At 46.0% G+C, this 20,430-nt stretch overlaps 1 protein-coding gene across 1 annotated transcript in view; it reads left to right on the top strand.

Moving 5' to 3' along the window:
• The window catches only part of SKI (SKI proto-oncogene), a 97,094-nt gene that overhangs the window by 73,703 nt on the left and 2,961 nt on the right, over window positions 1–20,430 (top strand). Inside the window, exons 2-6 of the mRNA XM_057417643.1 lie at window positions 14,364–14,489; window positions 14,986–15,101; window positions 15,595–15,866; window positions 16,902–17,203; window positions 18,934–19,164. Of these exons, the coding sequence (XP_057273626.1) occupies window positions 14,364–14,489; window positions 14,986–15,101; window positions 15,595–15,866; window positions 16,902–17,203; window positions 18,934–19,164 (1,047 nt within the window). The remainder of the gene's footprint in view (window positions 1–14,363; window positions 14,490–14,985; window positions 15,102–15,594; window positions 15,867–16,901; window positions 17,204–18,933; window positions 19,165–20,430) is intronic.

The raw sequence follows: 20,430 nt of genomic DNA on the forward strand, positions 1-20,430 counted from the left end.
TAGGAGTAGAGTGTCAAGAATAGCTTGGAAGAAGATGTTATCCCACATACCAAGGAGTTGGTAGCTCGAAGGTGTCATACTGATGGAAGTGAGGAGAGGACTAAACTGCCAAGTAGGCTCACCAAATAAATACTGACTTCCAATGGAGCATTCACTCCTTCATTAAGTGAAAATCCCCCTTGGCTCTCCTGGTGCAGCGCTTCCACGAAGCTCAGGAGAAGCTGTTCTTGTACAACACCTTTGAAAAATAATACCTATGAAAACTGCCAGGGATTTCTTGTGTTGAGAGAACAGAATCAGGAGCCAGAACCAAGCTGCCTTCATCCTTAGCACTGGCATTCACTGGAGTGAGTCACTTGGCTGGTTTTTGTTGTGCAGTATGGAGATGGAAATGGGGCTCATGCATTTGATGGCACAGCTTGTTGGCCCTTCATCCAGGTTGAAGTTGCTGTAAAATTAGGCCTAATTTCTTAAATTGATTGTCACTGAAAAGCATTTTTGGCCTTAATGTTTGGTTCACTCTGTGTAGAGCTGTGGAAATGCTGTTCCATTTACATTTTTTATACCTCTGTCTTACCACTCCAAACATGCTGTTGTGATGTCTTTGTGTGGATGAAAAGAACCACAGACCAACAAAGTAGCAAGTGGAAAACTGTAGGAAAGAATGTCAGGAGCACTGACAGGGTCTGAGGTAGCTGTGCTGAAAATTTACAGTGTATGTGTTGGAGTCAAGTGAGTGTCAGAAAACCCACCTTCAAGGATGTCTTGGTGGTGTTAATACATTCACATGAAGTGCAGAAATTCATTTGTGTATCTTGGTTTCTTGGTACTTCCCAATAGCTTTGCACCCTATCGAGAGGAAAAGTGACCCAGAAGGTAGCAAATCAGCAAGATTTTTTAAAAACAGTGTGCATTTGCCAGAGATAGGCATTGCTTCACTTTGCATTGTAAAACGGAATAGGGAAGGGCTTAATGTTGCAGCTCTCCCTTTAAGGACTGTGGTTATAGCCCATGTTTTAATCACGACTTTGATCTGATTAAATCCTCAGCCACAGAGAAATCAGCTTAGAGAAACATGTCTCCTGTTGAACCAAAGAGCAGCAGCAGTTCAGAAGACCAAGCCAAGACAAATACCATTAGAAAAAAAGACAAGCTTTAGCTCTCACCAGTAGTATGGTGCTGTTGTAAATCACACAGTGCTACTTTACAACGGGATATTTCAAGTCTGCTGATGGTGGATATCCAAACTGAAAATCACCTAACTATGCTGTGGTTTCATCTCCTCTGCAGACACATAAAACCTGTCCCAAGCACAGAACAAAACTGGATTCTGATTTTTGTTGTTTTTTTTTCTTGTGCCTTTTGCCTCGTAATACAGTGCCAGGAATCAGGTACGTGTAGAATGGGAAAAGGGGAATTCTCATGCTGTGCCTGGGACTTGAGGACCAAATGAAGTTTTAATCTTATTTCAACTTGTCTGCCTTCTTATTACAGTCAAGTCTCCTTTCAAAATGTTATTTAAATCCATACATGGGTCTCTTTACCACGATGATAACAGTAAAAGTGTCCCATTAAAGAATTCTGGTGGCACCCAACAAAAATTATTAATCTGTGGATCAATATTAATGCTGTAAGGAGAGAATAAAAAGGGGGGGGACCCCACGTACTTAAAGGGAGAAATTATTTTCTCTTATCTTGGATTAACCCAAATACTACTTGCAGTGTAGTTTTCAGCAGGCTGTGTTCATCCTTACTGTTATAGGCAAGGAACAGCTACCACTGATTTTAATCCTAAATTAGAGATATTACAGTTCTTCGTGTTGTTTCAGCTGATCTTTTGAGTTAGCAGGACTATAAGAGTTTCATCCCAGAGTGACAATTAAGACTTGTTTCTCTCAAAAGTCACGTGAAGGAGGAGTCAGGATAGGTGAGTCTTGGTTATAAAAATCCTGCAAGAAAAGTCAGTCTTTTCTGCCTGTGGCTTTATCTGAAATTCTGAGGAAACAGGTCCAAGTTAATTCCGTGCTTACACTCTCACTGTAGCTCTCCTGAGGCAGAGCAGTTAGACTGTACCATTAAGTGAGGATTGCCATTTAAAAGCTCTTCTGCAAATGAATCAGCTTTGTGACATTCCTGGGTGACATCAGCATTAGGACGAAGTGATTTGCCCATGGTCCTTCAGGTCTGCAGTGCAAGAGGCAGGACAAGGACCACCATTGTACCACGGTGTCCAAAATCTGAACAAACCCATTTTGGGCCATACTTGTTCACTAAGCTCTGTGAGCTGTTAACAAGCCCTGTTAGCCCTGAAGGTGCTCCAGGCTCTGTTATACTGTATACAAACAGCATGAGTGTCCCCACTAACCTTTTCCCTTCTTTGTAAGGTTTCTCAATGATGGGAAGAGCAACCGCAGCATCCCTGCTGCAGGCAGCAGTGATTTTGACAGGTTTGTTGGTTGTCATGTCTCCTGCAGCATGGCATTAGCTTTGCCCTAGGAAAGAAACATAACAGAGGAGAGGGATCTGGGAAAACTAAATTACAAACAACTGTCTCTGGTTTGAGCTGCGTTACACCACTTTTTGCTGAAGAACTTAAAGCCTTCAACTGGAAGAGATGCATGTGAGTCAGAGGCATAAATATGGGTGGAGGTGTTACTTTTATAATAATGTTCTGAAGCTGCACGGGAGAAAAGGTTTGAACAACACCAGCCCCAACTCTGCCCAGAATACAGCCAGACAGCTATTCTGGGAAGGCAACAGCTAACAAAAGACATGAGAAAGGCAAGGAGACTGAGGGCCCCAGCCTATTGTTTGCCTGCATCATTCCAAATAATCATGACTCCCATGACCTCCTGGCTTGTTCCCTCCAATGAGGATTTTGTGACAGCTGCTACCACCAACAGCTGAGCCAGGCAGCACTTCCCGGGATTCCTGCAGCTCTCCCCTCCCACTGCAGTAGCAGCATTTGCAATGATAAACTCCTCTGCCGCAGAGTTCATCTGTGTTCTTTAATAAAGGTTTGGGTTTCTATTGGGCATTTCAGATAATTTTTCCTTCCTCCTCCTAAAATGTGTGGCTTTACCTCCACTTCCTGTTCCACTGGCACAGTCCTGTTTCTATACAATAGAGGCTCAGCCTCTCTTATGGCAGTTGTCTAAACTTGGCCTTGCTGAGGACAGGGTTGCAAGTTTGTTGAAGGAGAGTTTAGCAGAGGTGGTGAATTCGCATCGCACTTCAGTTCTTTTCCCACTTCAGCAAAAGTCTTGCTGTCGTGGCTGGGAGAACCTGCCCAAATTTCTTGGAATACATTCCTCAAGCCACATGTATGGGAGAGCTTGGATGAGCGTAAAGGATTTTTGCCTTAATGTGTTCAAGGCCTTTGAAGCTTTTGGCTGTTGCACCAGGTGAGTTTAGTTCTGTATCACCTAAAGGTGATAATTTTTGTTCCCATTGTTGGCTGGCAAGGGTCTTCTCAAGATATCTTTTACTTTCTCAACCTCAGTAGTGTTTCTTTAGGTGAAATGTAACTTCCCCCTGCAGTTACAGTACTGTGCTTTCATCCCAGCAGGTTGTTATTTTTTCTCTTGGGGACACCAAATCTACTGTCTGGAGTCATCACTCCACCAAACTCATCTTGTCCTTGTTCCCTTAATGCCACCTTATAACAGTAACTTCTGAACCATGGGTTTGTCTGTCCAGGTTTCTGGAAGGCAGCAAAACCTGTGCTTAGGTAAGGTCTTGCTACTTCATTTTGGCCAGGCTGCTCATGATGGTTTTTAGCATACAGTACTTCTCAAAGTCTTGTGTGTTTCAAGTTCAACTCACAACTGGTTTTGAGGCTTCAAGGTTTCAGATAAAGGAAGAAAATACAATACGAGACTTTGGAGCCATCACAATACCAGAGCTGAATTTCAGTTCTGTGTTGGTTCCCTGATGTGTTAATGCAGGTCAGTGTGTGATAGTGTAATTCCACAAGAAGGGCAGACTCAGACTGCTACCTTGGAAATCTTGCTTGCTTTGCAGTTTGTAAGTCAGTTGTGTTGACAATAAGAGCAAAATCCATCCCATGGTTTAAGGAAAGGAAAGTGGGAGCAGGAAAGTTGGCGTTTATAGCTCCAAACTTTCCCTCAACCCCTTTCTTTGTATTTCTGATCTCAGGCTGCAGTCCAGACTCTGTGGTGGTTTGTAATTAAACCCAAATTGTGAAGGTTCTGTGGAGTTCTCATTGCCTACCAGGTCAAATGGAATCTGGTTTCTATCATGGAATATTTCAGTTCAGTTACCCCTTGAGGAAGTATGGGAACAGGCAGACCATTCATGTCGAACAGATGACCGAGGCTTAAAAAAAACCTTTTTGTCTATTAAGCTTATGGCTGAGATATTATGAAAACGGCTTAATAATGTGCCCCAACATTTATACCACACTATTTTCTTACTTTAATTTTCCAGGCAATTAAAAATAATTGAAAGTTACTGCCAAACCCCCTGAAGATATACTTTTTCTTTCAAATAAGCTTATTTTCATACTTGTGAGGTCACCAGATATTTATTTGACCATCTTTATAGGGGTCAGGCACATTACACATGCCAAATGGGAATGTGGAATAGAACTCACATTGTAACAAGAAAGTGAGAAGTGAGAGCAAAAAACCAGTACATGTCATGCCCAGTGGGTGTTCGTAGTTATTATTTAGGCAGAGCAAACATAACTCATTATATATACACCAGCAAATGAGGCCTCAATTCTGCCATTCACTTAAATACTAAAAGTTAACTCTGTGTTTAAAGCCTATTAATTTGAATAGATGTCAACAAAAGTTTGCATGCTTTGTCAGATAGGAAGGATGAGTTGGGGCCAGCAGATAGCCCAAGGGAGTTACTCAGTAGTCTCCAATGGGTCCTTTTGGGGTGCTCTTGGCATTCTGACTCACAACCACACCCCCCCACTCCCCCCAGGAGCCTGTGGCAATGAGAAGTGGAGCAGGAAGAGAAAGCAGGAATTACACTGGGAGATGTAGCCTGTATATAGCCAAACCTCTCTAATCTTCTCTCCTATTAATAGCGTTGTAGCAGACACAACCCATGTGGCTGTGCGGTCACACTGTGCTGTAACATTGCTTATAGCCAGTTCTCCCCCCGAAGTCCTTAAATCCATCAGGTTACACAAGAACTGAAAGTTCCTTGTAGTGTCCCAGATTTCCCCCTCCTGTCCATCCCATCCCCCTTCCATTTTCCCTTTATCTTTTGCTGCTTCATTTGATGTTATACAAAATACCTTTTTGGAAACGTGTTATGTATCTCTACATACTCACATGCATTCTGTGGACATTTCCTCTTAGATCTCTGACCTGAAGTCAAAAGGTGAGTTTACATTGGGGAAAAAAGAAAACACACACAGGGTTTTTTTTTTGTCAAAATGTGGTCTATTAATTGAGACAGCTTATTAAAGGCCTCTGTGGTACTGATGGCCATGTTGATCGTCCTGGTGTAGGTGGTAATATTTTGCTCAGTGGTTTGAATCTCTCTTTTTTTTGGTAACTGGTGCACATGTTTCTTTTCCCACTGTTAGCAGCCCTTCTGAAGGACAGAAGCTCTTTTCCAAGTGCATCACTCCTGCATGGTAAATGTCCTAGCTAAAATTGGTTGTATTTAGACAAGGCACTCACTGGAATGTAAAAGGTTCTTCCAAAGCAAGCCCTTTCTGACAGAGAAGGGCTGATTTGCTGCATGGGTTTGCTTGAAAGAGTAAACCAAAGGGCCCTCTCCTCTCTGTTCCTCCTCCTCCCTCTTCTCTTAAACCACCTCCACCCACCCCCCTTAACTCAGCATCTGGTGGAAGGAACATGTGATGCTTGTTTCTAAAGGCAGAAAAATAAGCTTTGAGAGTCGAAGGCTGTAATTGGTCGTCTGCCTTTATCCTTGGAGCTCTAGGGAGGTTTCAGAAGTAATAACTGTTACTTAAAGTAGATGAGCTTCTTGTGGCTTTCTTAGAATTGTAGAGCACGTTAGTTGTCGGGTGCTTAAGGAAGCATCTGCCTGTCTGGAGCTTTCCAAACATTTTGTAAGCACAGAATTAAGGTTTTTCCTGGCTTCTATATATGGATGGTGAGAAGTTACTCCTCAAAAAGTGTGTTCTTACAGAAAGGGTAAGACTGCCTTGACTGAAAAGATAGGAAGGAAAACAAGTTCCTTTTAATGATATTAAATTTTTCCGGTATCTTACTTAAAATTATTGGCATCTAAAATATCCTTAACTATATGGTTACAACTCTTCTCCTTCAGCCAAAAATGTAGTTTTCTTTTGATCAAGGATAGATAACTGAGGCCTTCACTGGTACTAGGGGGTTTCTGTTACACTTTTAACTTCAGTATGACTTGTAAATATTAATCCATGATCAGTGTATTGACATCTCATCCTGACAGCTCATCATTGCTGCTATTAACTGCTCTGGAGGTGTTGTGGTGTCAGATGTGCACAGTTGTAGGGATTGTCTGGGAAAATCCAAGTAGATGTGCTGGGAAAACACATGTTCTAGCAGTAAGTGCGTGCAGTGGCAAAATAGCGTGTCACCCTGAGTCATGAAACCTGTGAGTGCGGCTTGTGTTTAGGAAAGATGCCCAAGTAAGAGAGGTGAAAGTAACATATACCCAAGAGGAAGATGTTCTGAAGAGCAAAGAGGTCTCTGTTGGCAAGCACCTGTCCTTGTAATGAAAAAGAACAGGTAGAGTGCCTGGTAGCTTGTTACTTGCATCACAGTGTTGAATCCTGTGACCCAGGGAGCTCTGCAGGCACAAGAGGAGCTGGGGAAGGGCACAGCCCCAGGCAGTGTGGAGCCTGGAGCTGCTTGCCCAGCTGCCTAAGGAGGGTTTGGCAAAAGCCCGTCTGTGTTCCATGAGTTTGGGCCCCCTCTCCCTTTTCCTGGCTTCCTAAGGTGTCTGTGTGCTGGAGTTCATTGTGCATTAGTTGGTACCTGGGGAAGAACACAATGCCTGCTGGAGAGCCAGTGTTAATGGAAGTCACAAGGGGAATACTTGTTCTTTTATGTAACATTTGAAACTTGACCTGGTTTATACTGGTCTTGATCACTGGCTCTACAGGGGGAAGTGTGAGTTGAACTTGTTTTGTTTTGTTTTAAACCACAGGGCAGGGAATTCTTTTCAAGCTGTAACTTTTAGTTTCCACTGGAAGGGCAAAACAGACTCCTGGCCAATGGAAAAGAGGCTTCCAGTTCATCAGCGAAGAGCCAAAACACAAGTACATCATATAACAAATAATCCTAGAATGGTTTGGGTTGGAAAGAACCTTAAAGCAAGCTCCTCCAGCCCCAACACCCTGCCACAGGCAGGGACCCCTTCCACTAGAGCAGCTTGCTCCAAGCCCCTGTGTCCAACCTGGCCTGAACACTTCTTTCTCCTTTTTTTTTTGCCTTTTCTGACTTTGTTTCTGGCTATTTCAGTTTTCCCATCCATCAGTCCCTGTCACACCGGGGTGGGTTTGTGCTGCCTCTGGTTTTCTGGAGCAGAGGAATTTCAGCTGGAAGAATCAGAGAAGCAGGATCACTTTGAGTGGGAAATACTGATTTTATTGAGCAGCTACTAAAGATTTGTAGGATTTTAAGACTAGAAGAATGTCTATTAAAGTCTTAGTGTTTGAGGAAGATTTTGAGACTTAAGGATTTATAGGATGAGATCTATATCAAAGAGTAATTTTATATGATAGATTTACAAGAGCACTGATATAAAGAGTAACTGTTGAGATCAGGAATTAAACAGCCAGTTTTATCTCAGTGCAGCTTTCCATGTAGCACAAGCTTTGGCTAAGTGCAGTCATCAGATGGCCAAATAATCTGGCTGAATTTTTGTACTAAAAGAATAAAAGAAAAGAAATGTTGAGACGGGAGAGAAAACCATTTTCTTTTCTTTGGTTTATGCTAGCCAAGAAGCTTTGGAGATGCATGATGACTTACACCAGGGGCTATGTAGAGTGTGCTAGAAAATAATCTGGATTTGCCTTCACAAAATGAACTCATCAAAGGGTATTCTGTAGCAATATGCCTTAAACTCAGATCATGTCTGAATTAAAAGAATCCTCTCCCTTTTCACTGCTTCTGTTGTAAACTTCTGATGTGATTCCATAGAAATTAAAGAATTTTGCACAGGTGTGAGATAAAACTCAGTTCCTAATTTCTTAAGGTGAACTTCCTATGCTACCATATGACTAAAACATTGCTTCTTTAAATGGAATTCTCTTAGACCAGCTGGGAAGTTGCATTTGCACTACTATCAGTGAAGTAAACTGGGGCCTTCACACAACCAGGAGATCCAGGAAGAGACAAAGTGAGTCCTTGTGGGCTCATTCAGAGGAAGGGAGAGCAGGTGATTCCTATGAGGTTTATTTTCCACAGTTCCTTCTCATGCCCATGGTCTCCCAAGCGCTCTCTGCTGTGGTTTGTGAAGATTCCGCACAGGTCAGACTTGGGGGCCACACTGGCAGCCAGCATGTGTGCTGTGAAGGCAGAAATAGAAAGCAAATACTTCCCGTAATCACACATCCCAAAATTACAGGGTAAAATGAGTGCTTCTGCTTGCACCAGAGCAGTGAAAAATGGGAAGATGGAAAGTCTGGACTCCTGCCCAACGAAACCAAAATTGTAAAAAAGAAAAGTAAACCAAATGCTGCATGCACTCCCCAGAACTGACACTGCAATGTGGTAGGTTTTTTTCTCTTTTAAATAGATACAGTAGACAAGCAGTAAATTTTCTTACAGCTCTGTAGAGCAGCATTATTTTTAGCTTTTTTTTTATTATCGAGACAACCCTTGAGAGCTTTCAATCTGTACCTGAATATATTTATGTTTTTAATCCACGTGGAAGTGCAGTTCTTATAAAGCCCTCAGTACCTTATTCATCATTCCTGGACAGCACAGGAGGCCTTTAGGAAGCACGTGTTCTAGCAATCAGTCGATGTGCCTGTGAAGGCTTGAAGGATGCCAGGAAAGGGCCTTCCCTTTTCCCCACATTGCAGATACCTCTCACTGTGCAGCGTTTCGTTTGACTTTAACTAGAACTCATGTACTCTGACCTTAGCAAAAGTCTATGAAGGTATTTTCTGGAGACTCCTAGGGCTCTTCAGGCATTACTAGTAGCATGAGATACAGAGACTGGGGTGGTTGCTTAGATTTGCTTTTCATCCCTGAGTAAGAAAAGCCACCAGTTTCTGTAGAAAGATGCTTTCAGAGCTTCTCATACTTTATTTTATTGACCAGTTGTGCAGGTAACAGCAGTAATAAGTACTAAAAGCTTTGTCCGGTGATGGTGAACAGCAGCAGCACCAACAGCATGCTCACATGCTTCATTTGGGGATCCTGTAGCTGAACACAGAGCAGTTGCCTGAAAGGTACGTGGGAATAGGTGAAAATCTTCAGATGCTTGTGTAGCATTTTTACTATTGTATGTGTAGTGTCACAGGGTTTTAGTCTCGATACATCTTTTAAGGTAGAACGGAATTAGCATCAGTTTCCCAGGGGAGGGTAGTGGAAATGATTTGCTTAGGATCAGAGTCACAAGCTCTTTTCTGTTTGTGTTCCACCCTGTGGCCTCTACAAAATCATCTTTCCTCTGCAGTTTACCTAAGAAGGAAAGTTTCATTGAGAATAGGTGTTTGGCTAGTCTCAGTGTCTCCATGGCCTGTGGTGCAGATGTTTTTCATCGCTCCTTGGGTCTTGCACCTTTACCCCTCTCCGTAGGACAGTTGCTGGTTTAGGTGTTCGCCACATTCCAGATTCCCTTGGAGTAAATATGAGCTGAGATGGTCAGATGACAGGTTTTAACAGGAAAAATGTATTAAATAACCATAGAATCAATCACAGAATCCCAGACTGGTTTGGGTTGAAGGGACCCTAAAGCTCTAACCCCTGCCACGGGGAGGGACCCCTTCCACTAGAGCAGCTTGCTCCAACCCTGTGTCCAACCTGGCCTTGAACACTGCCAGGGATGGGGCAGCCACAGCTTCTCTGGGCACCCTGTGCCAGCGCCTCAGCACCCTCACAGGGAAGAGCTTCTGCCTAAGAGCTCATCTCAGTCTCCCCTCGGGCAGGTTAAAGCCATTCCCCTTGGCCTGTCCCTACAGGCCCTTATCCAAAGTCCCTCTCCAGCTTTCCTGTCAGCCCCTTTAGGTACTGGAAGACCAAGGTCTTCCTGGAGCCTTGTCCAGCTCAGTGGAGATGGTGGTTCAGTCCCACTGCAGCACAGTTGATGTGAGCTGTATGATGTGCTCACTGTCAGCCTTTTGCTGTTTCAGTGTGTATTTATCTCTTGATGTCTGACACATTTTGAACCCAAGCAGTCTCTCTCTGGGGTTTCTCCTTGCTTATATCAGACTGGAGTCTGGTCTTGTGGTTTGTGCCTCTAATGAGAAAGCTGCTTAATTTTCACACCCAAAGGAGTATCAGCTGATACAGGAAGCCCCTCCCTTCCTCAGGGTGTAACTGCTCTCAGCTCTGCATGGACCAGCAGCAGGAGCAATGGCCTGAACAAATGAGCCTATGGTATTTATAGACTTACAGCCCTTTTCTGTTCATTTTGCCTGCTCTGGCTGTACATGCTTTTCTACCTGTGAAGTTTTCAGTGGAGATGTGATTTATGCCTGAGTTAGGGATATGATATCTTAAGCCTCACAGTATTTTAAGCATCACAGTATTTTCCCAATTAATCTTTTAAACGACTGAAATACACATTTCTGTGCATTGGGATAGCTCTATAGCTTTGGGGGACAATAAGTCTTTCATTCCTAAAGATGCCACGACATAGGATGTCGTGACTGCTGCTGGGATGGCATCCACATTTCCAAGGTGGTAGGAATCGTGTCCCTGAGCACTCCCAAATCTTGACATTCAAGACTCTCTTCTAGGTTCATTTTCCATTCTGTGTCACAACAAGAAGTAGCATTGAGGCTGCCCTGGTGTGCAGCTGCCTGCAGACAGCGCAGAGCAGTAGGGAAGGAGCACTTGTCTTCTTGAGGAGAGGGTCAAAAATTCCTTCTCCTGGTCTCATGGTCAGTGACTGTGACACGTAATTGAAGTGGAAAACATGCTCTGAAATCTCAAATGTGGCCCAGGCTGGCTAAAGGCCGGATTGGGCTTCTTGATTTCAGTTTGCCCTAAAATGGCTGACTGCAAGTTCATATGCCCAGATTTCCCTTTGGGATGTACTTCTGAAATCTTTTCTTAGTAACTTTATAAATCCCTCTGTATCTGCATTTCCTCAAAAATCAGGAGTTTCAGAAAACAAGAGTCCAGAGCTTAAATAGACGCATTTCTGGGTCCACTTTTTATCATGAAGCTTCTTACATCTGTGGACTGGATTAGATGTGTATTAACAAGGTGTGTTTATGCTTTGGCCAGTGCAAAGCCCATTTGACAACAAATCATTAAGTTGCCTCTAATGGAAGGAAAAATTAATAGGAAATGAAGAAATATTTATTCCAGCCTTCTAGGGGTTGGGCTCCAGTTCTTCGTAAGTCACTGCTGAGGAAGGCAAAGAAGTTACATCAGATTTTCAGTCTTTCTTTTGCAACTTTATGTGTTCCATTATTTGGCAAAGAGAGGAAATGAAATAAACTCCTCAGATTTGAGCCAATACCAGGGTTTGCTGGCTGCTGTGGCTGGGTTGGAAGTGTCAGAGTGGGGTATGCTGTTACCTGGAATCTGTCCTAGAGTGGGATGTAATCCATGAGTCATGTGAAGAGAAGATTTTGTGTTCAGTGTCTAGTCTTGTTCCGCATCTGGGTGTCTTCCTATAGTTGGGAGCAGCTCTGCTTCTGCCTCTTCCAGTATTGGAAGACTACACAAAGCAAGAGACCTGCTTTGGTTATGTATGGGGGGATTTTTTGTTTAGTTCTTGACAGCCACAGTGTTTCTGCAGAGGGAGGGGGCAAAAGTGTTTTCAGTGTCATGTGCACATAGATAGAAATACAGATGAGCAAATATTTAACCAAATGATTACAGGTTGTCATCAGGAGCCTCCTGTTCCATGAGTTTTGGAGATGAACCTCCATTTCTTGACTAACAGCAACACATAGTGCCTTGGTGTTTCCTAGACCAGGTGGGATGCTGCTAGAACTGTTATGTTCTCACATAGTTAAAACAGAACCTAAATACTGTACTGGGACAGGCTTTAAAACCAGAATAACCAGGAGATGATGTGTGTAAACAAAAAGGGACGGTGGATGGAGGGAAAGTCAGCAGCGCCATCACAGCAGCTCAGAAGTGCTATTGGCAGGGGTGCTTTCCGGAGCACAGCTGAAGTGCTTCATCCCTTCAGGCAGCGCTGGTCTGTGAGGAACAGAGTCCTGCAGTGGGAGATGGCTGAAAACCAGAACAATCTGCACACCTCACTTTTCTCTCCCCGTTTCCATCTCAGCGTGAGGAAGCAAACCCATCGTTCCCCCATGCACACACCTTGTTTACTTCTCTTTTTTCCCAGCAGCCAGCTCATGTTCCCAGATCGGTACTGCCTCCTCACACAGGTTAAGCATCACTTCCTAGGTCTCCCGAAATGTGCTCAGAGCCCTCCTGATGGTTGGTGCCAGCCTTGATCTAAAGGGAGAGAAGGGGGGACAGTGGGGAAAGCTGGGCCCTGATCCATTTAAAGACTCAGTGAGGCTCCTCTGTGGCACTGCTCCCCTGGAGCCTGCCTGTGAGCGGGCACTGCTGTTCCCCCCATGCCCAGGGCTGTGTCCCGGCGCTGCCGCTTGCGGGACGCCATTTCTGTGCTGAGCCTTGCCACCTGTTGCCTTTTCCATTCCAAGCCCCCCTTCCTCCCCACCCTCCTTCTGGCCCCCTCCCCACACAGCTCACATCCCCAGCGGAGAGGGCTGGGATCAGTAGTCACTTGCCAAATACCTTTCAAATGCTGTCACTAATTCTGCACAGGCAGCATCTCTGAAAGCAAAACCAAATCTTTTCCAATGCATTGTCCTACTAAAAGAGTCTAGAAATGCCTTTTCTGAGGCAAGTTAGATGGGAGGGACTGTGCCATAGCCCCTTCCTGAGCCAGCCCTAGGGGAGCCCGAAGCTGTGCCGAAAAGAATCCTCTGCAAGTCCATTGAAGCTAGCATTTGGCATTGGCTGAGCCCGTGATTTCTCCTAATGGAGGTGTGCAGAAGGGATGGCGTTGCTCTGCTTACACAGCTGCTGGGTCTGCTGGAAGTCAGTTGGGAGTCTGGAGAAGTGCATTGGAACAGTTCTGGTTCCAGTCCTTCATGCGCTCTCCAGGTAAGGTCACGTGGATGGCAGTTTGTAGCAGTGAATAGTCATTTGGAGAAGCAATCTCTTACATTCCCAATTTAAGATGCCTTGAAGGGGACTGATTTTCAGACACAACACATTGGCAAATAAAATCCTCTCCTTCGCTGGCAAATAGACCTGGATTTGAAGCACATCGGGATCTCGGAACATTGCCATGCCTGGGTCTTACAGACCCACCTGTATAAATACTTGTTTGCCCTCAAAAATCACAGTGAGATGTAAGGATGAAAAAGCTTAATACAAATATGAGCACTTCCAAGCAGCAGGAAGGTAGAGTTTGGAACCGCAAAAAGGGAGAGAAGAAAGCAAGCGGCTGTGAACAGAGGTGGATGTTTCTCTTATTATTTCTAGTCATGAGGCAGTGTAAGGTCCAGAACCTTCTCCCTCCCCGTGTTTGTCCTGGCAGGGCTTCCCGCTGGCATCCCCCGCGCCCCAGTTAAACCAGTAGTTACCAATTTTTTTGCAAGCCACGCTGGGACTGTAGGAATTTTATTCTTCCGCCGTGTTGAAGGAGGGGAGTTGTTTGCCAAAGGCTTTCTTATGCTTGAGGATGATTTATGGGCCAGGCTGAGCCACTTGTGGAAAAGGCAAAGCAGCTCTTGGCAGCACCCCCAGAATCCACTGCAGCTGCAGGGCAGTGAAGTCATCGGCATAACAACCACTGCAAACAGAATAACAAAGTCTGCTCTGTTCTCTTTAAAATAATCTTTCCAGCTCAGCAGCCGCGTTAAACCTCACCTTTCTGCTTACAGAAATGAGAAGAGGCTGATAGTTCTCTGCAGCACAGTGTGAATGTCTCACTTACCTGACTTCCCATCACTGCTGCACCTTCCACACTTCATCAGAGTACTTTAAACGAAGGAGTGAAGCCACCTTATGTCATAATTTGTGTCTGTCCCTTGTTTTTACCCCTTTGCTTGGCCTCATATTTAAAAAGCAGAAAAAAAACCCCAGTGTTTCTTATAAATACACAATTTGCTTTTGCCCCATAACTTGTTTCTAAGCTGATTGCAAAACGAGTAATTCTGACTTTGATTTTTCCTGCCTTTGTTTCAGGTCTCCTCAGATCCTCCTGCTTCCAAAAAGCCCAAAATAGATGACTCTGCTTCCCAATCTCCAGCTTCCACTGAGAAGGAAAAACAGTCCAGTTGGTTACGGTCCTTATCCAGCTCATCTAATAAGGTGATTACTGAATATTTTGTAATAGAGAGAGATCAAATGAGCACAGAGCATCGCTTCACTGAAACCAGGAGAGCAAGAACTTGCCCAGCTTTTCTAAATTCATAACCTTTCTGTCCTTTTCGTAGTAAACACTCTGCTATTCAGTCTTCCAAGTTTCCTCACCATCTTCCTTGATTGTGACCTTGATTGTGACCTTGATTGTGACCATGAAGGAAGCAATTCCTTCGTGCCTTTGAGGTCCAAGAATCCTGCAAGACTCAGGAGCCTTTTGTGGTCCCTGCAAACTTCATGTAGCTTAGTGGCAGAGAAAAACCTGACAGGTTTCACCCTGGTGCAGATAACCTCTTCCAGTGGATCTACTATGCAGGTCCTAGCCAGTCGGGAGAAGCTGTAGAACTAACAGAGTGTGCTGAGAAGCAGGGCGACCGCTCCATTGTGGGTTAGAGTTTTAAAAGACTGCTCATATTCACTGATATTCCTTTCCTCCCCTTCCCAGAGCATCGGCTGTGTCCATCCCCGCCAGCGGCTCTCGGCTTTCCGGCCCTGGTCCCCAGCTGTGTCAGCAAACGAGAAGGATCTCTCAACCCACCTTCCCGCCTTGATCCGGGACAGGTAAGGAAGTGGGACCTGAAGGAAGGCCTGGGCTGGCAGCCAGGGGGATTTATTTGATGGCAGTTGTGTGTTTGTTCCCTTGCCCTGGTAGCTGGTGGCTTTGCAGCTCAGCCGGTTACCGCTCTTGCATGGGATTAAAGAGCATTTGCAGCTGCAGAGTTAATTCACAGAAGAGGAACAAAAGTACTGAGATTCTGTGCATTCACTGAATAGGTTTTGTTGGGTGTACATGCCATAGGAGCCTGCAGTGAAGGCTGCTTCTAAGAATTTATAAACACGATGAGCTGGAGAAGTCACCTCCATGTTTGAGTGCAAAGCACTAAGCAAACACAGGCAGAGTCTGAGGTGGTGTCAGTCAATGGAACTTTGCTGCCAGTCCAGTTTTGGTGTTAACGCGTCGATTGGGAAGCGTTTAAAGCCAAGGACATAGGCTTTAACTGTCTGAGATGACCACCAGAATGACTGTTTCCTTTTGCCTCCCCTTCTAAACCAGTTTCTACTCCTACAAGAGCTTTGAGAATGCCGTGGCCCCCAATGTGGCGCTTGCACCCCCGGCGCAGCAGAAGGTGGTGAGCAACGCGCCCTGCGCCACGGCCGTGTCACGCAGCACCGAGCCTGGCAGCACAGCCCCGGCGCGCAGGAGGAGGCCTGCAGCCGACAGCACAGCCCTGCCCGAGGCAGCAGCCACCACAGCAGCCCCGGCCCCTGCCCCTGAGGAGGACAAGGAATCAGAAGCAGAAATTGAAGTAGAAACCAGGGAAGAATGTGAGTGACCGTTCCGTGTGCCTGGATCTTCATAGGATCCCAGAATGGTTTGGGTTGAAGGGGCCTTAAAGTTCATCCAGTTCCACCCCCCTGCCATGGGCAGGGACACCTTTGCAGCAGAAGTGCTCCGGCCTGTTGTGCTTTGTGTCTGCTGGGTCTTCCTCAGCAATACACAGAGCTTAGCTGTTCAACCTCTGTTGTGTTCAAACACAATTTTGGAAGCTCAGTCTCAATGAGATGTAATAATGCAATCTCAGCTAATACTGAAAACCAAGAACAGAAGCTGGGGGGTCTTTTCCTGGGAGATGAAGGACATCACGGACTAGATGATCTCCAGAGGTCGCTTCCAACCCTAATGATTCTGTGGTTTTGAACCACAGGTGTCCACTGACCTGGAGTATTGTATTAAAGCAGGTCAGTGTTGTGCAAAGGACAAAATGTGTGTGGTGTTCACATAAACCCCATGGGTTGATGTCTGGTCAAGAGGCTTCTGTCAGAGCTCTTTGTGGGATACACACCAGTAGCGCACAAAAATTCCAGAGCAGAGTTTTGTATCAGACAAAGAACATGGTCACGGTGTCAGTACCACATCCATGGGGCTGAGCATATAGAGGAGGAGCCAGAAGGTTCTTAAACAGTGTGCCCACAGCAGGCTCTGGCAAGAGGATGCGGGTGTCAGATAATTGTGCTGCTGGCCTCAGCAGGTCCAGTCCTTGCTCAGGGCAGGTGGTGCATGCAAAGAGGTGACATTTACCCACCGAAAACAGCAGGACCCTGTAGGAACCCTGAAGAAATCTGTTTCTTCACACCCATGGAGAAAAAACCGTGACATAAATTGTGACATAAATTCCAAAGTCACAACTCAAGCAAATTGATTTTCATCGCATTTCAAGTATCAAAGTTTAGAACAGGTATTTTCTTTCTTCCCTTTTTTGTCATTGAATATCGAATGTCTCCTCTGTATGACAGGGACGCAGCATATTGTGAGTTATATTGGATGTTTCTGTATTAATTTTGGATGTTTCTCATTTTCAGTCACCTCCTCCTTATCGTCGCTCTCCTCCCCGTCCTTCACCTCATCCAGCTCTGCGAAGGACATGAGCTCCCCTGGGATGCAGGCCCCGGTGACAGTCAGCAGCTCGTATGAGGTTCCAACACATTCTGACTCTCACAGCAGCGGGCTGGAAGCAGAGCTGGAGCACCTAAGGCAGGCCCTGGACAGTGGCCTGGATACAAAAGAAGCCAAAGAAAAATTCCTCCATGAAGTTGTTAAAATGAGAGTGAAGCAGGAAGAGAAGCTGAACGCGGCCTTGCAAGCCAAACGCAGTCTGCATCAGGTAAGGGTGAAAAATTGCTTTCCCTTGCTACTGCCTGCAAGGCCCCTTTCAGGTAGGAACATTAGGCAGGCTCATGTGAAAAAGAATGGGCTCATTTTTCCCAAGTAGCAACAGCCTTTACTGGGGCACTGCTGTAAACCCAGCCAGGAAACCCAAGTCTTCAGGAACCATTCCAGCATTTTTCAGCTTGCCACCTGTTCTTGCCCTGGGCTCTAATCCCGAGGGACCAAAACCAACATCTTTCCATCACTGAAAGAATCTTTGAGCCCAGCGCAGATCAGTTTGTTCTCATTGCAGTGAACTAGAAACCCTGAACCTACTACCAGGGTTTTGGGGGTTGGGTTAAGTAAATAGGTAAGTCTTCAGAGCCAGGTTGAATGGGGCTTGGAGCAACCTGCTCTGGTGGGAAGGTGTTCCTGCCCATGGCAAGGGGTTGGAACTGGGTGAGCTTTAAGGTCCTTTCCAGCTCAAACCAGTCTGGGATCATATGAAAGACTTGTAAGTAATATATATTTAAAGCTGATTTTTAAATATCTGAGCTCAATGCAGTGTGTACTTAAAGTGAAGCAGGAGTTACAGGTGGTGGTTGATGAAGAGCTGAGTGCTGAGGCATTAAAAGCCTGTTGGAGTGGGGGGGAGCAGTGCCAGGCACGGCACCGTGTCCGGAGTGGGGCAGGGCTGAGCGGCTGCAGCCGCCTGGGGAAGTGAGACAGGGAAGGAGTGAGTTTCCCATGACCCCAGTGCAGCGTCCGCTGAAGGGAGCGATGCTGCGAGGGGTGACTCTGACACCGGAAATGCTGCTTCTGGGGAAAAACTGCACTAATTTAACCATCTGGGAGACAGACTTTGGTGCACTCTGGGACCCTTCTGGGCTTGGGAGGCCTTTCAACAACAGCATTATCAGCTCAGGACTTTCTGCCACTGTAGCTTTAGGTTCTTTATCATTATCACTTCCGTTAATGGCTCTCTTTTGGATTTGAGATTTCAAGGTAACAGCTTCTGTTAAGAACGTGGACAGTGAGAGTGGCAATTTCCAGAGCAAAGCATGGTTTTCATTTGGCTGAAGGTTTTAGCCCAGGATTTTCCAGATGCTGGGATAGAGCCATCCATCGGTGGGTTGTCAGGGGACTCAGGCTCCACACCAGCCACCTGGAGCACAACCAGAACTGCCTAGAGTTAGACAGATCGCACCTTGGTTTTCCCATACTTGCCTTAAGTGGATTTGGGGCAGGGCGGAGCTTGGTAAAATGGAACCGCTTCCCAATGCCTTCAGTGAGTAGGGAACAGCATTGCTGCACACAAAGGGCATTCATAAACTGCATGTATCACAACACTGTGCATCTTCAGTGTCTTCAGTTGAAGGGCAGGCACTGCAGTTGGTGGGTTTGGAACTTGGAGCAAGCGTAGAGCACGCGGCTCATAGCGCTCTCCAACTGCAGTTCATCTTTATTCAGTCACAGATGGTCACAGCTATTTTGCGTGACAAAGCAAAATGTGGCTGTAGTGTAGAGGTTTTTATTACCCAAGAATTCAGAGTATCTTGAGTGCAGGATCTCATGTTGATTTAAAGCAGGAGAGTGTATGTAAAGTTCAGAAGGAGGTTTAGACATGAGCTGCCTTGGTCATAACCAGCAGAAGTTGGTAACTGGGTTTGGACCGCTCCCTGCGCACTTCTGTTCCCATGCACTGACTCAGTTTGTGCTCACAAGTGAATGGCTTTTGTATTCTAGGAGCTGGAGTTCCTACGGGTGGCAAAGAAAGAGAAACTGAGAGAAGCAACGGAGGCGAAGCGCAACTTAAGGAAGGAGATTGAACGTCTGCGAGCTGAGAATGAGAAGAAAATGAAGGAAGCGAATGAGTCTCGGATACGACTGAAGAGGGAACTGGAACAAGCCAGGCAGATCCGGGTGTGTGACAAGGGCTGTGAAGCCGGCAGGCTCCGCGCCAAGTACTCAGCCCAGGTAAGACCTGCACACCAGGAGTATTCTAATTCTAGCAGCCATAACTGACCCTTCCTGTGGGTAGCTCAGGTGTCTGTTCCCTAATGGCAGTGGCCTTCTTGTGTCTGGTGCGACACAAGCCCAGCTCCTGCCTGTGCAGGGTCTTTGCCCCCATCACGGTGGCTCACAGCCCTAAGGCAGTGTTCTGTCTGTCAGGCCTGCAGGTCTGCCCAGCACTGGGCACGTTTGTCAGTCGGACATCACCATTTACAGAGACAGACAAACGCTGGCCAGGATTTCAGTTCCACTTGCAAGCAGTGGGTTCTGAAGGATGGGCAGGCTTGGCTTGGCTGAATTTAAATTCACATACACACACGCCATATTTGGAGGCTTACCTGCTACATACACACTTAAAGGGACTCCTCCAGAGCATGTTTAGTGGAAGAACTTTTCTACCAGGTGCGTTGTTGCACACACGTGCTTTATAGCGTGTTGTTACCCAGCACATGAGCTGCAAACAGCTCCTGTGGTCACTTTAAGGGAGGGGGACAGGCAGAGGTGCAGCCCGCAGCTGGGCGTGGGAAGGGGAGCGGTGCTCTGCCAGGGCTGGGAGAGCTTCTGCGGGTGCAGCAGCAGGAAATGATGTGGGCTTCCTCCTGCCCTCGCAGGATGTCTCGCTGATAAGAGGTGTCCAGACTAAACATAACCAGGCCATGGTGCCGCGCTGGGCGTTACCGGCAAGCTGGCTTCCACCCGGCAGCAACCAGGGCAGGGCACCAGCAAGTGCTGGTAATGTGGGACTATTCCCTGTGAAGGAGTAGAGGAGGCTTCCTGATGTGAAAGGCTGAAGTCAGTCACCTCAAAAAGCTGAATATCCATAGGTTTGTCCTTCTAGAGCAGCCTGAGGACACAGCACAGCCCTGCCAGTGCTGCGTTGGGGCAAACACCTCATCACTACCAATGCCTCAGGACCTGGGGCTTTGTCTGGCAGCTCCCTCAGAGATTTTTGGATGGAACTGAGTGGAAAAATACCTCCAGTAACTTCAAAGCCTGAAGCTTACAGAGGTCCATCCATATGACTTCAGCTCTGGAGTCATGTAAGACATTTTAAAGCAAGGCTTTCTAGCCCCTTCCCTCTTGCATTTGGCGGCACAGGGAGAGTTCATCACTTCTGGTTATTTTTGCAGAAACCACAATTCTCGAGACAGGCTCAGTGTGAGAGGAAAAGCTTCAGGCTGCAGGGGAGGAAGTAACACAACAGATTTGGGGATGTAAATGTGTAAGTGC

Source organism: Pezoporus wallicus, unplaced genomic scaffold (genome assembly GCF_028554395.1).
Source record: "Pezoporus wallicus isolate ANWC-B61680 ecotype Strahan unplaced genomic scaffold, APGP_CSIRO_Pwel_v1 contig_13766, whole genome shotgun sequence".
NCBI lineage: Eukaryota > Metazoa > Chordata > Aves > Psittaciformes > Psittacidae > Pezoporus > Pezoporus wallicus.